Source organism: Podarcis bocagei, assembly GCF_964188305.1.
Source record: "Podarcis bocagei genome assembly, chromosome: 6".
NCBI classification, from domain to species: domain Eukaryota; kingdom Metazoa; phylum Chordata; class Lepidosauria; order Squamata; family Lacertidae; genus Podarcis; species Podarcis bocagei.
In genome coordinates, this window is record NC_138130.1 from 81,802,241 (window position 1) to 81,818,033 (window position 15,793).

At 41.2% G+C, this 15,793-nt stretch overlaps 1 protein-coding gene and 1 long non-coding RNA gene across 3 annotated transcripts in view; both read right to left on the reverse strand.

Moving 5' to 3' along the window:
* PAN3 (poly(A) specific ribonuclease subunit PAN3) overlaps positions 1–15,793 on the reverse strand; it is a 57,582-nt gene that overhangs the window by 7,729 nt on the left and 34,060 nt on the right. For both annotated transcript variants that reach the window (XM_081197909.1, XM_081197908.1), the window contains 9 exons: positions 12,063–12,310; positions 9,929–10,033; positions 8,168–8,225; positions 7,482–7,643; positions 7,072–7,188; positions 6,877–6,978; positions 2,857–3,022; positions 1,972–2,059; positions 221–360 (listed from right to left, as the gene is read on the reverse strand). In XM_081197909.1, the coding sequence (XP_081054035.1) occupies positions 221–360; positions 1,972–2,059; positions 2,857–3,022; positions 6,877–6,978; positions 7,072–7,188; positions 7,482–7,643; positions 8,168–8,225; positions 9,929–10,033; positions 12,063–12,310 (1,186 nt within the window). The remainder of the gene's footprint in view (positions 1–220; positions 361–1,971; positions 2,060–2,856; positions 3,023–6,876; positions 6,979–7,071; positions 7,189–7,481; positions 7,644–8,167; positions 8,226–9,928; positions 10,034–12,062; positions 12,311–15,793) is intronic.
* LOC308589170 lies at positions 13,000–15,789 on the reverse strand. Its single transcript, XR_014009124.1, has 2 exons — positions 13,273–15,789; positions 13,000–13,191 (listed from the first exon to the last, which is right to left on the reverse strand). It is a non-coding gene; the product is annotated as an uncharacterized lncRNA (long non-coding RNA).

Genomic DNA, 15,793 nt, shown 5'->3' on the forward strand with positions numbered 1-15,793 from the left:
CTCTATATCTGAACAGTCATACAGAAATCCTTCCACATAGGTGCTGTACTAAGGTCAAACTAATCATGCTAGAGAAGATCTTGTGCACACACATTCGATGTAGAAACATCCCATGAACCGCCACTCCCAATTTAACAATGTGCATGAACAAACCGTAAGCAAATTGTCACTGGCACGTTTTAACCTAGTTTAAAAAGAAGTTGATTTCAAAGTAACTTACAAAATAAGATTCTTCAAATCAGAGGAATAGTTGATTGTCACCAGTTCCATTGCTTTCTGCAAATTCTCCCTCTGAATTCCTGCCAGAGAATTGCAAGCCAAAGACAACACCACCTTCCCAAGGGAGATCAAGTCTGCTTGCTAAAGAAAAGTGAACAAATAAGACTAACTAGGGTCAGTAGAATATCATTAGCTTTCCTAGCATTGAAAAAAAAAGATAAGAATACCTTAGATGGGACCAATTTAACATAATGCTCAAAACTGAAAAAATTATCACAAACCACTTCATCACATATGTTTCTTTTAAGAAATATGATGCCATATAGTCAAGTTCAGTTCCACTTAAAACTCTCTCCTTTACCCAATTTGCATCACTATGGAGGGGGAGGGGAGAAAAGAAGAAAATTCATTTTTTCTGTTCTGATACTTTTTTCTTTGCTTTGCTGTGCTATGCAAAGCTAGAGGGCTTTGTTTGGTGCCGACAGCCAGCCCTGAATCTGCGCATTTAAATAGTTGTTTAAGGACAGGAGGCCTTTGGAGAGTGAGAACCATGGCGTTTTCTCTTTCTTTCCACCCAAAAGTGTACAGTGCAAGGCGGGGAGCACATTAACCTCAGGACATGCGTCCCTTCCCACAAACGTTATTCCCCTTTTAGAACACTTACTATAAGCTACTAGGGCTGTGAACAGGTCAATTCACTATTCTCCATCAATCTCAACATCCAGTTTCCTTTCTCCCACCCTCTCCCTTAACTTACACTTCAAGCAACTATACATATCTTGGAAAGCTAAATATTCTTTTCAGATTTTTTTAAAATTAAATTTACAAATTTATGCATTGCAAAAGCACATAGCGGCACTTCAAGTTTCAAGTCTTAAAACAATTAATTGGCTTCTTGAATGCAGTACTTCACAGGAACAATTGGCCCCATTTTCCTAAAGTTGATGTCAAAAGTACGTATGCCTACCTACACAGCCCTCTCACTTTTCTGCCAACAGGTGAAGAGAATCCTTTCCAAACAAAGAGTGAACACGTAAAACAGTTGTAAACTTAACAATATATATTGTGCTTTACCGGCTGGACTGAGGTGTTTTTCATTTAGTGGAAAGTTAAGAATAAAGAAGAAAAAACAACTTGGTTTTATGGCAAACTTGAATGCTCTCCATTCCATCAGGAAGAAGTTAGTATGATTGTTGTTGACAAAGCTAAGGTGTTTCTTTAGTTCTGAGAATCGGCTAGTCTTCCTCCCATCTCCCATTATTGGTTGTTGTTGAAGAGGGTTTTAGAAAGGATGAGACATTTCTTTTAATTTATGCACAATATACCCAAGTTTGATATCACTGATTCAAATGTATCCCTCACTATCCTTTGCTCTAATCTGTTTTCCATGCACTCTCTATCTTAAACTGTAATTTCGTTACAGAGGCAGGGACTTGCCTGCATTTTGCTTCCAAAACTTTGCAAAGCACTGCTAGTGCTGCATAAATTGTAATGGCAACTAATGAACAGCAGTCGTTGCCTATATGCAAAGGCAAATCTTTTATGTTTTAATGCTACCAGTAGAGGAGGCTGCTTTAATAAAGTTCATCCAGTTGCACTTCTCAAAGAAAGCAAATGTACAGAGTAAAGAAAAGCATGTCAACACCAAATGTTCTTAAGGAAGGGAAAAAGCAATATAAAAATAATGCAATCATTGATGAATATTCACTAACCAAATAACATGAAGTAAAGGGGACAATATTGTGATCTTACCTGATACTGGGCCATGAGGGCCAGGGGATTGTTTTGGCTGTTATCAAATGTTAACACATCAAAGACTCCAACGCAGTTCACTCGCAACCTTGATGGGAGAAGGGTTATATAAAGAAGAGAATTATAAAACTCCTTAGTCTGCTTGTTAGACTTGCTCTGCGACTTCTTTAGTTACATTAGCAAAGTTTTGCTAACAAACTGGTATTAATGCCAACGGTTTATCAATCTGCGAGGGTAGAAGGAGGGTGCACTGACTCTGTGCACACCCAAACTATGTGGAAAGTTGGGATGATGCAGGAAAGGTTCTCAAGGTGTCTTGAGTCGGATAAGAGACTCCCTAAATTTCTGAGTGTGTCTGTGGGGGATCTTTCGTTCTGATGAACAGGTGTAACTTTGAATCACAGTGATTTATTTTCTGGGTGCCCTCCAATCAGAGTGATAAGGGGGAGGGATGTTTTGACTGTGAGAATAAACGTGCAAGTGGCAGAGTTGGACTATCTGGGTGGCCTTCTTTCCAAAAAAATTTTTTCCTAACAAACAAAAATCATAGCTCTCTCCTTTTTTTTTTTAATTTCACAGAACATACTTTCAGGAAGGGGCAAGGACAGCGAGAAAAAACCAGCTACAACCAGACAAGACTTATCCAGTATTTTAAAATGAATGTAAAATCACCTAGCACGATAGCCTCTGGCTTTGTTCAATTGAACTTTGGCATGTTTCATGACTACAGTTTTCACAAACTAGGAGACTAGCGCCATTTCTAATTTTTTGCTCCAAAACAAGCTTGCCCTTGGGGAGAAGCTCTGCATCTATGTTCCTGAAATTTAGCTGGCTTCACCACCTTGGATTACCAACAATGCAATGGTAAAACGTGTTTCATGTTACCTTGTTTTTCCAGTTACCAGAATCTTGGTGGGGTCCATCACCCGACAGGCCAATCCTGCTGTATGAATGGTCCGCAATGCAGAGCTAAGCTGCACAATGTAGGCCCAAATCAGGGATTCTGGCAACAACCCTGCATGTTGCCGGGGCAAAGGTCCATCATGCTGACCTATCAGAAGAATGGGAGAAAATGAATGAAATCTACAACTTTCAGCTGTGTAAGTGTTTGGATAATGAATACAAAAGTTCTTTCAAAATGCCAGTTAATTAAAATCATGATCTGCTTTATTTCAAAGCAACTGGCAATTGTAAGAACACCCAACCCAATTACAGCTGCTGTTTTGTTTTACTTTAAATTGTACTAAAAGTAAGACACAATGTATAAAGCTGGAATTTTATTGAGCAGCTACAATCCCTTAGTGTATCATAATTAATTTTTGGTACTGGCTGCCACAAGATGTTGCACCGTCCACCAGCTTAAGCAGCTTTAAAGGTGGATTATACATTTGTTTACCCATAAATTGCTATTAGCAAAGATGGCTTAGCAGAATATTAATGTTTAAGGCCGTGTGCCACTGAGCACCAGTTGCTGGATGGCAGCAAAGGGGCAGCATTACTGGCACCATGCCCTGCTTGTGACCTTATCACAAGCATTTCTAGTTATATATTATGTCAGACTGGATTAGATGGGCTACTGGCCTGACAGCAAGCAGGGCTCTTCAAATGTACCAAGCAAGCAGCAAAAGAAGCAAACATACACTGCCAAAGCCCTTATTCATACTACATCAGAAGCAATGTTGTTTCTGTATTTCCATATAAAAACAAAAAAGGTATCCAAGTTAATGAACCCAAATCCCATCGCATGTTTAAAACATATGCTCAAATACACAAGCAACAAATACTATGACTCATTAGATTTGGAACGCTTCACGTTTTTCGTCCTAGGGTTTTGTTTCATGACTGTTGTTTGACAGTAACCCTTTAAGAGCCTTTCAATGAATCAAGCACTTTGCTGAGGAAATATGTACTTCTGGCAATATACTACAGCTATTATCTTTCAAAAACTCCCCATGTTTTTCAAAGATAGCCAAGCAGGTTAATACCACCTGAGTTCTGAAGAAAAGGAATGGTGTTTGGGTGTGTTTGTTAACGCCAGAACTGTGAATAAGGTAAAGGGACCCCTGACCATTAGGTCCAGTCGTGACAGACTCTGGGGTTGCAGAGCTCATCTCGCTTTCTTGGCCGAGGGAGCCGGCGTTTGTCCGCAGACAGCTTCCGGGTCATGTGGCCAGCATGACTAAGCCACTTCTGGCGAACCAGAGCAGCACATGGAAACGCCATTTACCTTCCCGCTGGAGCGGTACCTATTTATCTACTTGCACTTTGACGTGCTTTCGAACTGGTAGGTTGGCAGGAGCAGGGACCGAGCAACGGGAGCTCACCCCGTTGTGGGGATTCAAACCGCCGACCTTCTGGTCAGCAAGTCCTAGGCTCTGTGGTTTAACCCACAGCGCCACCCACGTCCCTAGAACTGTGAATAATGAAGCCCAAATACAATGTAGATCTGAGTTGTGATTCAAAGGCATGTATCATGAACACAGCCCTCAAGAGGAATTCCACTCAAGGATGACTTCCCACAAATAGCTCTTTAGTACCCCAGGTTTGAAGAGCAGCTTTGGTGTTTGGAACCAGAGCAGTTTAGCTACTTTGCAGTGCAAACATACTATTTGCCATGACCTTTCTCCTGCAACAACCCCCTTGAAGTGCATTTTTAACTACAGGGAGTATCCCCCCCCCTTTAGTTTGCCATACTTGCGCGAGGGTCTTCAAACAATTATAATCTAACCGACCTTGATGGGTCACACAGATGTGCATACAAATGCCTCTCAAGTGCATTCAGAAATACAGCATTTCTGGAATAAGCTTTCTACTTTTAGCCTGACAAAAGTGAAGATCTTTACACAAGCAATACTGAATGAGGAAATACTTTTAGAAACTACAAAACACAGCAATTTAGGAAACACACACTGCTGCCTTCAATCTGCTGTGGATTTGTGGAAAACTGGTTTAGTCCGTTGTGTGAAATCAATAATACATCTAGAGACTGGTTTAAAAATGGATTTTGTTTCTTTCAGTAAGCCTGATCACATTAAATGTTTGCTTTCAATTCTGCATCTCCCCCCTGCCTCCACTCTAGCGGTTTGGGTTTTTGTTCCGGTTTGAAGATAAGCAACTTCCTGCTCAAACCAACAGGAGCTGCCACATTCAAGGGATGTTAACCGGGGCACCACTAGCCCCTGGTTCACAGGTGTTCAGTGCAGAAATAAACCGAACCTGTTATGCCTTCATTCGTCAGAAAACTTTATTATACCACATCCTAGACAATAAAATTCTGGATGGTGTTAACAAATGACAAGGCAAAAAAAGGCTAACCACATGGTGACAGCAGAATACAATGTGGAAAAACCACCATGTAACCACAATTCTCTTCCTTTAACTGTCAAATACCAGTTTTACTAACAAGTGATGAAGCTGTTTAAAGCACAATGTACTAAGAGACCCTATCTTAATATGAAGCCTTGTGCTGCCAAATGCAAATTAAGGGAAATGAGAAAATTACAACAAAACCCTGTTTCTACACACACACACACACACACACACACACACACTTACGTTCCATAAGTTTTGCCCTTTGTACAAATGCCTCTTTTTAAAAAACCACACCACCATTACAAATGGCTAACCTGACCCAACAACCTAGGAACCCCCCCCCCCAAAAAAAAAAAACACACCAAGCCACACTGCAAGCAACTGAACTCAACCCACCAAGCTCCAAAGGGTTGAGAGAAACTCAGATCAGATTTATGGGGTGAATGGAGAAAGAAGAGCGAAGAGAACTTTCACTGTACAGTCAAAAGTCCTCAGGGTGAAAAAACGAATGCATTGAATACCTTAGTCTTCATGGGAATTCTTACTGTGAATTCCAGTTTGTGGATTGGGATGGAGGACGTTCCTCTGATAGGGAATGACAGCTCCCTCTGGTGATGACAGGTGGGGTCCTAGAAAGTCTTCTGCTTCCTATCTGGTGGGAGGGTCACCCCACTCATCAGGCCAACCCAGTCTGTGGTTGGGAATGACTGGGTCTGGCTTGCTCTCCTCGGAGGCTTGCCAGTGCGGTGTAGTGGTTAAGAGCAGTGGACTCGTAATCTGGTGAACCGGGTTCGTGTCTCTGCTCCTCCACATGCAGCTACTGGGTGACCTTGGGCTAGTCACACTTCTTTGCAGTCTCTCAGCCCCACTCACCTCACAGAGTGTTTGTTGTGGGGGAGGAAGGGAAAGGAGAATGTTGTCCGCTTTGAGACTCCTTAGGATAGTGATAAAGTGGGGTATCAAGTCCAAACTCCTCCTCCTCCTCCTCCTCCTCTTCTTCTTCTTCTTCTTCCTCTTCCTCTTCCTGGCTTGTTTGCTGGCCTTCTTTTTGCCTTAAATCTGAGAATCTTCTTTTAGCATGTCTTAACTGCCTCTCATTCCCCTTTGTTCCTCTTGCCCCCTAGCAATGTGGGGGTTTTAGTGCAAGATACCCCCCTCCCCCTGCCTTTTTGTTAGTGCGGGCTTTCCCCTTTGGGTTCTTTGTTTTCTCTCCCCTTTCCTTTAGTTTTTTTGCTGTAAAGGAAAAGAGGTGACTCCCATTTGGAGGCAAAAGACTTTCTAGAACCCTGCTTGTCATCACTAGAGGGGTGGTGGTGCCTTACCCTAAGAGAGTAATGTCCTCCAGCTTGATCCACCAAACTACATTACCTATAGTAATAGAGTATTACAGTGAAAGCCCAATGTGAATGCAGCATCAAAACCAGTTTGCAATAACCAGCACAATTGCCATGTATACATTATGTTCTGAACACTTCAAGAAGCCTAAATTGCAGCAAAGCTACGTACAATGCAAAGTTACAATACTTCAACTGTAGTTCCCTAATTTTTGTCCACTGGAAAAACAAAAACATAGATCTCATTTGCTGGCCTTACCCCACTTCCTTTTTGTGAAATAGGCATCAGCACTAGGATCATTGAAGTGTCTGCTCATCATAGTCTCTCCTCCAGCGTGGAAGTCATAGGCAAACACAAGAGCTTTTCAAAAAAAGTCCGAGGTGAGAATTAGCTATGCAATTGATGCAAGTCTTCCAATACGATTGGCTAACATCTTAAAAATAAGAAACTTACAATGTTCTCCAAATGCTTTAGTGGTGAATACTTCTCGCAATGTGACAATGTTTGAGTGTTGGATTTTTTTCCACATGTCAACCAGCACCATGCACTTTGTGTTAACAAGACGAAAACCTGAGAAAGAAAATCTTTCACATTACAAAGAATTTTGGCTATTTTAATGTTGCTTTCACATTTATTCTAAAGTACTAGAGTGCTAGCAAAAGACACAACCCAAAAAACACACATCTGATCATAGCCTGCTTTATGGCTTATTAGCCATACCCAATTCCATTCCATTATTTAAAAGGAACAATTTGATTTTAAATCCAATTTGAGGTTTATTGACAAAGAAACACAAATGTTTTAAGGCTTAAGTACTGGTAGAACTGAATTTTTAAAATATGAGAACTTGTAATTTCCCTCACCATGTATCCTCCGAAGGCAATATGGCAGATCATCTTTGCTATTTACAGCTTTGTAGCATGATGTTATATACCCAAAGTTGCTTGTTTTCTGTATCCGATTGGGTGGTGGCAGTGGCTCCAGAGGGAAAAGGCTGTGGTAGCTGTCAACTTCTGTTGGGACAGCTAAACCAGTTTACGGAAATACATTAGACACTACTTAAAATTATGAAGAAAAGAGTTATTACAGACAAAGCAATTCAATGACAAGACAACACACACACACACACACACACACACACACACACACACACACACACACACAGGTTTAGAAGACTGTAACAAAGCTCTGACAACAAACTTTGATGCAAATCCTATACAACTTTTACCACAACACGCAAGTTTGCTTTGGAAAATTCAGAAATCTCCAAACAAACATTTCCTGAGGGTTGCATTATACGAATTATTTAAAGAAAGAAAGAAAGTTTGGATTGTGCACTACTAATAAATACATATAATAAATACATTGAAAAGGAGCTTGAAAGAACCTAATACAGAGATTCCACTGGATTATAGCCAATCCTGCATTCAGAATGGCTTTGCTTTAATATGCAAATTGATTATTCATATATTTAACTGTGGTAGCAAACACAGCAAGCAAAAGACCGGCTTAAAAATGCAATTTAAATTCAGGATCTTTAGTTACTTACCAGGCATATCTGCTTGATCTATCTGAGCCATTGTAATTAAGTGTCTGTTGATCAGCTCCTATAGGAATACATTTTGGCAGTCTTACCAATAAGGACATGAAATTCTAGTTTGCTGTTTCTTATATGCTGCTTCGGTTAATCACAAAACCATAGAAACAGACCTGAAAAAGGACTTGGACTATCAGAACCCCCTTATAGAAGCAGAATCCCTAACTAAAGCTACCCTTGTCTAAGGACATGGCTGGAAGCAACCTTTAAGAGACCCTATAGTCAGTCAGTTCATCTACTGAACCCCCCTGAACCAGCCCCATCAAACTGTTTGTCAAACCTGATCTTCAGGTAACTCCACCACAGACCTCTGCATCCTGGGGAATCTGAACCAAGGTTCTGCTATTCTTTCATTGTAGAATGGTATTTCTAAAGCCTAGCCAAGACTGCAGTTCAAGTTTTATTTCTTGTCCCCCATATATACATTGCCAGTCTCTATCCTTCTCAGGGCAACCACCATTAATGAAGCTACTCTCAATCTTATTTGCTCAATGGCAGACATTAACAACTCCTATCTTCTATCAAACTGCAATTAGGAGTGGCTTTGAATTCATGATAAATGATGAAGAATTGCATCCAGGAAAGTGAGTGTGCTGCTGGGGGAAGGACAGAACTCCGTTTATGAAATTTCTGTTCTGACCTTCCTCCCAAAGGAGCCCAGGCTGACCTGTCCTCCATCAGACTTCTAATGAGGCGAGTAAACTATGTACTGAACATGGTCATCCAAAGGCCTCAACAAATCAGAATACAGCACAGAGTACAGAAGTCGCCTTTTATGTCCCTCGTGATTATTTTGCAAGGCCATGTAGTGATGCTTAGGCAAACTTTGTTTTAAACTAAGGTTAAGGCCCTTTTCCGTATTGTTACTTGACTGACCCACATTTCTTTGGCAGCAATCTGTTTCTAGTAAAGAAGGGACTTGCATTTGTCCTTATTAAGTTTCTACTTTTTGCTGAAAATGTTTCCAATTTACTGAGATGATTTTGAGTTCTAACTCAGTTTCGCCAGACGGAGTCTGATATGACAGAAAGTGCTTTACATTTGCAGTGAGGTAGGGAAGACAAATTGCAATGCTGCAGGAAGAGCCCTAAGGTTTCAAACTATCACAGCAAGAACAGACATACTTGGCAGCCCACTCCAAAAAGCAGATATAGAAAAGGTGAAGAGGCAGTGGGTTAAGTTTCTTTAATAAGGCATTTTCCATGGCATGGATGGCTTTGAAAAAGTCACCTTGTAGCAAAGATACCATCAGCCCCAGCCAGCATGATCAACAGACTGGGATGATAGGGGTTATATTCCAACAATATCTGAGAGGAAACAGTAACCCAGCCCTGTTTCAAACTGATTCACCATCTGTTCTGCCAATACTGTGTGTGTAGGAAATATTTAAGAAGTTAGGCCTGTGGCTAACAAGAATAGCTTTCGCACAGACTTCTGCCATGGTGTGGTTGGCAAAGGTAAGATGTAAAAGGTATTTTTACTCCCAAGCAAGTGTGCATAAGATTGCAGCCAAAGAGGACACATATCCCAAACACCATCAATACTGTTTTTATATACCTATTTTACCTGCTTACTTAAATATCATTAATTTTCCCAGAAACAAAGTTCTTTTTTTATGATACAGCATTGTAGATAACTTTGGGCAAGCGGAAGGTGGCAGAGAAATTTTGTGGTGGGAGGAAATCTGTTAGAATATTACTAGAAAGAACTTACCTGTCTGAGTTCATCTGCCATGAAGAAAGAAGGTGCATTTGCTTTTGGCTGCATGTAAGCAACATGAGGCGCAGTTGGAGGATAAATGTGGTAATTTGGGAACACCTATTGAAGATACAATTTGGAACAGACAGTTTTTAGGATTTGAAAAGTTATGAGATCTTTTAAAAGCCCTCTGAAGTGGTTCCACAGAAGCCATATCAAAAAAAGGATGAGCATACTAATGAGTGCATACGTATGGTTGCGGCTGCAAAGTCATCAGCATTTGAATTAATTACTTTCAAAATCCAAACTTGAAATTCTGGGAGAAAAATAAGTTTGTATGGAAAGTGTGCAGGGTCAGCAGAAGGAATATGAATCTGGTAGGTAATAAGGGCTGCATAAAATGCACACCCCAAGCCTGAACATATCCTATAACCATCCTCAAAAGCCTTTTTCTCAGAGTTCCCCTGGCTTAGGGAGACAAGGCAGGGGGCAGCTTGGGAGTCTTTTCAGAGGTAGCACCACCCCATTCATGGAGGAGGTATGGTGCTGAAACTTATTGGTACCAAGCCCAGGCTTTAATCCTTCATTGAATTTTAGTTTAAACTGATACTTACTCAACTTTTTGTGTTGTATTTTTTGAAATTAATTTTTTTAAGCTGATGCTGTTATTGTTCATTAATTCTTTTAAGTGTCACTAGCCTAGATTCTCAGAGCTGAACAGTGGGGTAACATAGATAGATAGACAGACCATAAAGACTAACAGAGTGGGTGGCAGAATAGGTTGTATTTATCTTATACTTAAGAAAGTATATAACATTCCAATGAAAGCATCATGGTGGCAAACTACCCAAGTCATGCACAAGGTTTGCCAAACGCTGCTGTTACCTGCCCTAAGGGCTCAAGATACAACAGATTCTGCCATGTCAGAGAGCATGTCTAGTTTTCTTAGGCGGCAATGGCCTTAAAATAAAAAGCCAACAAAGCTGCACATACAATCTCACACAGAGGGAATCTCTGATGCCACCTAGTCTAGGCTCCTAGATTTCTATGCCAATCATCCCATGAATAAAGGGCTTCCTCATACATCAGCTGCCTGTGTAATTCTTCTGAGAGCATGGAACTGCCTTCCTCAGAATCTGATCATTGGTCTTTCTGGTCTAGTAGTGCCTACTCTGGCAGGCCCTCCTTCTCAGCCAGAGATCTTTCCCTGGCTACCAGAAAGAGTTTAAATGAAGATGTAAGGAACAGAACCTAGAACATTGCGTATGCAAAAGCATGTGATCAACAGCAGACCTATGGCTCTCCCCATGCTGCTCTTTAATCAGTTTATCATGAAAGGAAGGAGACTCAACAAGCCTCAGGCTCATGTACTCCTCCACTACACAGATGAAAGAGTTTGGAAGCTTTCATTTCTGTTTCTGGAGTTTTTCATATCATTCAAACTAAGCTTTGTATGAAAAAAGCCAATTTCAAATCATAATTATTTCAAACCATAAAGTTTAGGGTTTGGATAGAATGCTAAATGAAAGTTAATTGAAATAGGAAGCTTCCACTCTTACTTGCAGCCATACTTGTGGAGGAAAGGAAAGGACTTAAGTCCAAGGCTCATCTAGGCTCATTCCCATCATGATAAACCATGGTTTATTCTGACCACCTCTCCCCATATGAACCGCCCTGGACCATGAGATCATCCTCCGAGCCCTTCTTTGTGGCATGCTCTCTCCAGGGGGGCTAATCCAAAACCTTCATTACAAATATTTAGGTGCCAGGCCAAAATATTCCTTTGCTTGACAGGCCTTTGGCTAATTAAATGGTCTATGGCCTCATGAACTATTGGGTGCAGGTTGTTTAGTTTGTTGGTATGTTATGTGTTTCTGTGTGTTTATACTGCAAACTGCCCTGTGGTTTTATTATTTATTTGTTAATAAATAATATAATATTCTGAGATAAAGGGCAGTATATACGTAAATTATTTCTCCAACTGTGTGCAAATAGGAAAGCTTTGCAAGACAGACAAGGAAGCTACAGTGGCAGTCAGTAACAGCCAAGATGCAAATCAAGCTTGGAAATGTGGTAATTACTATATGGAATACCAGCATTAATTTATGGATTATAACAAATACCTTCATAAATAAAACGGAATTCTCACCATTCCAGTTACAGGTGCTGGAGTTGTGTCAGTATAGAAATAGGTTGTGCCACCCACAGTTTCTTTCTGAATCACCTGGCCAGCAGCTGGCGGCTGGGAGACGGCATTAGTAACTGGCGTAGAGGCACTAGTAGGCACCATGTAATTTGCTGGGTTTGGTGTATGACTTCTTCGTCTAGGAGCAGGAGACGTGTGAGGAGTAATTTTAGGGGAATGAAGGGGAGAAGATCCTGCTGACAATGACATTCCTTATGAAAATAAAAGGAAAAAAGACTTGCAGTGAAAAGGCATTTGCAGCCATAACAGACTCCAAGGCTTGGGGTAGGGTGGGGTGGGGTATATTTCCTTGCAGATAAAAACAGACTTGGGGCAGCTGGACAAGGTGTTTTAAAACTTCCAGTTTACATGTAAGATTCAAATGAAATGGTTAGCCACAAAGATACCAACTTTTGCCCAAAGGGTGAGAAAAGCAACAGCAAACATTTGCAACATTTTCAAGCTATTCAAATACAACTCCATTGGCTCCATCTGTGCCACTTTGCTATGGCAGACAAAAAGCGTCAGGTACTGCCACAGTTCTCTTTAAACCAAGGATGGGGAACTTCAGATTGGTGGGCCAAGATTGGCTTGTCAGGCCAATTACTCCAAACCACGTCCACCCACTGGACAGCTGATGGATGGGAGGACATGGTTTATTCTTCCTACATTAGCTGTATGGCCTATTCCCAAGCAGGGAACAGGATCATGCAGCCAAAGCAGCAGGATTTAATCCCTGCTCATCACTGATGAGCAGTGATAAAAGCCCTTTGTAAAAGCACTATCTGGAGTAACTTGCACTTTGTCTTTAAGAAGAACCAGCGGCAGAAGGGTAAGGGAGAAGAGTCTGCTCTACTTCTCCACTGCAACCACCTGCCCCCTTGCTTAAACCACCCTGATGTGAAAGGAGGGCAATTCTGCTTGGTCCAGGCATGCAAGAGAGCAACCTGCAGGGAGCTCTCTTATTCAATGCCCCCCTTTGCTAAGCATGATCCCCTCCACCCAATGGGGCATTGGCTGATGTATTGAGGGGGGGTGCTGCTTGGTCTGGGTGCATGAGGTTTACCTGCAAGCAACTATCATGCACCCTAACCTACTCATTTTGACTGTGCATGTAGCAGACAGCAAGGCGCTGCTAAAGGAAAGGCTTTTCCTGCAAAAGGAAGGAAGAAGCCTTCACTTTCACAGCCTTGTTGCCAGCTTTGAAATCCTGGGACTTCAAAGAACCAAACTCCCTGGTATCAGTTGACTGACACCTGTCAAATTTGCCCTGCAAGGCAGATCCTTATAAGAATCTGGCCCATGGAGCTAAAAACATTCCCCACGCCTTATTTAAACCAAACTAGAATTATATGAAAGGAAAATACTGAGGTCTGTGCCATATAATTTGCAACGATTTTTATAGACACCTACACAGAAGATTTAAAAAAAACAACCATCACCAGGTTGCAACAATTACACAAACTAACCAAACTATACTCAGTGTCAAGACAAATTTATTAACTAGGTACTACTTACTCAGCACTGAAACAAAATATGATGTGCAACCTATTGTTTATTTATATATACATACATACATATATACATACTATAAAACTACAATGTTTCCTGTGACTATGATTATGGATGTTAAGTGTTTTTTCCAAACTTAAATAAAAACAAACTGTAGTTGTGGTTTTATCATAAAGATCAGGATTCAAAGCACCATGTGTGCTATTAATAGAAGCTTCTCAGCCCCCTCCTTAATGCAGTATGAGGCATGAGGGGCTGCCCCAGAAAGGAGGGGGCACACAGGAAAAGCCATAGCTCACTGCTAAAGAAAAACCTTGGTATGAACAAGATCCAGGTTTAAGATCCATGACATTTCTGGGCAGAAAGGCTTTGGAAAAGTCCTAGGCATCATCCTGGAGAGAAACTGCCAGAGGTGACAGCACTGGACTAGGCAAATAAATGGCATTCATTTAAGGCAGATTCATATTTTCAAGGTAATTACTTACAATAAAACTATGAGGCTTAATTTTCCTCCTCAACCCTCAATTATTTCCCATCATGCAAGACAGGCTAAGGTTGCTTCCCTAAGATGGGTCTGACAATAGACCTCTCTTTAAAATAAACGTCGCTGGTTGCCCCAAACTTGAAAGTGAAACTAGTTTTTGTCTGCACTAGAGAATAAGGCAGCTGCTTTGCAGCATGAAAAACGGAGATGCTATTTCCATGCTACATGGAGTTAAGAGCTATGCTATCTAGAGAACTTGTTTGCATACTGCACATTGCAAATATAAACCTGTTTAGCCACCTCCACCCACTTCCCCAAACCTGGGTACTGAAAACTCTGAGGCAGCTAAAGTTTCTGCAATCATGTATGTGACCTATAGCCATGACAATATGGAAACAAATTATTTTATTTATTAGATTTACATACCGCCCTTCGTCAAAAGCTCTGAGGGTGGTTCACAAGATAACAAAGGGTGGAATTCAAAGTTGAGATATGGCCAGCATTAACACCTGTGCAAGCATCTCAGCTTGTCCGATGGAAACAATCTCCCCTCCCCTCAGAGTTTTTCCAACCGTCCCCCCCACGCGCCATTTTGTGGGGGGGGGGAGGGGGAGCAAGGAACGAGTTGGGAAAGTCCTGTTGTGCAAGCGCAAGTGATTGTGGAGGTCTTCCACTTACAGGGCTTGTTAAGCGACTCCTGCCCAACGATATTATCCAACAAGATATAGCAGATGAAACTGACAATTAGAAAAATAATGTACCTAGTACTACTTTGAAAGCAACTCTGCCCCCAAAGCCAGGTTATTCCATGTTAACAGGTGGTCCTATAACCTTAGATTCTTCTTGCTCACTTACTAGTCTCTTCACATTATTGCTTTAACAATGTGCAATGTTTCACTTGTCAATCTTTTATAGAGGGCAGCGTCCTGCTTCCCGCACACTCGGTTCACTGCTCTTCTCCATCGTTTTTACTTAGAAGTTCCTTCCTTCCTTCCAACAGCCCTGAATGCATATAATCTAGTCCAGGGGTTGTCAATCTGGTCCCTAATGCCCACTAGTGGGTGTTTCAGGATTCTAGGTGGGCGGTAGGGGGTTCTACGGCACAAGCTGAATCCTCCTTCCATCGAGCACTGGTGGGCCGTAAGGAAATTTTACCATCAAGGAAGATGCATTAGTGGGCGGTTGGTATAAAAACGTTGACTACCCCTGATCTAGTCTTTCTGGTTTATAGGCTTTAAACATGTTCATATATTATCTTTGCTGGGAACTATTCATAGGCTTTGGAGGTGAGGTGGGGAGTTGTCCTTTGCCTGGTAGGTTGTTGTTTTCATACCTCCAAGATAATCTTGTACTTCCGTTTTTCAGATAAAATGTTAATGATAGTTCTAAATATTCTGAAAATGAATTTAGTTAAGAGAGACCCCTTAAATGACGGTTGCAAACAAAGCTTACAAGCTCTTTCTAAGACTTGGTAATGCTAAGATGCTGCAGGAAACCTTGACGGCTGCAAGAATTACACTTAAGGTGCTGAAATGTGCAAAGTGCAGGTACAAAACTGAGAACAAACACCTGAAGATGATACGGCTGCTATGCAAGACTTTAAATAAATAGAGCTTAGGAAGAGTCGGTTCCTAGATGGAATAAGCTTCCCTAGTGCTACTGTGATTCATAAGCTAGTGTAAATAAATTACTCTACGCT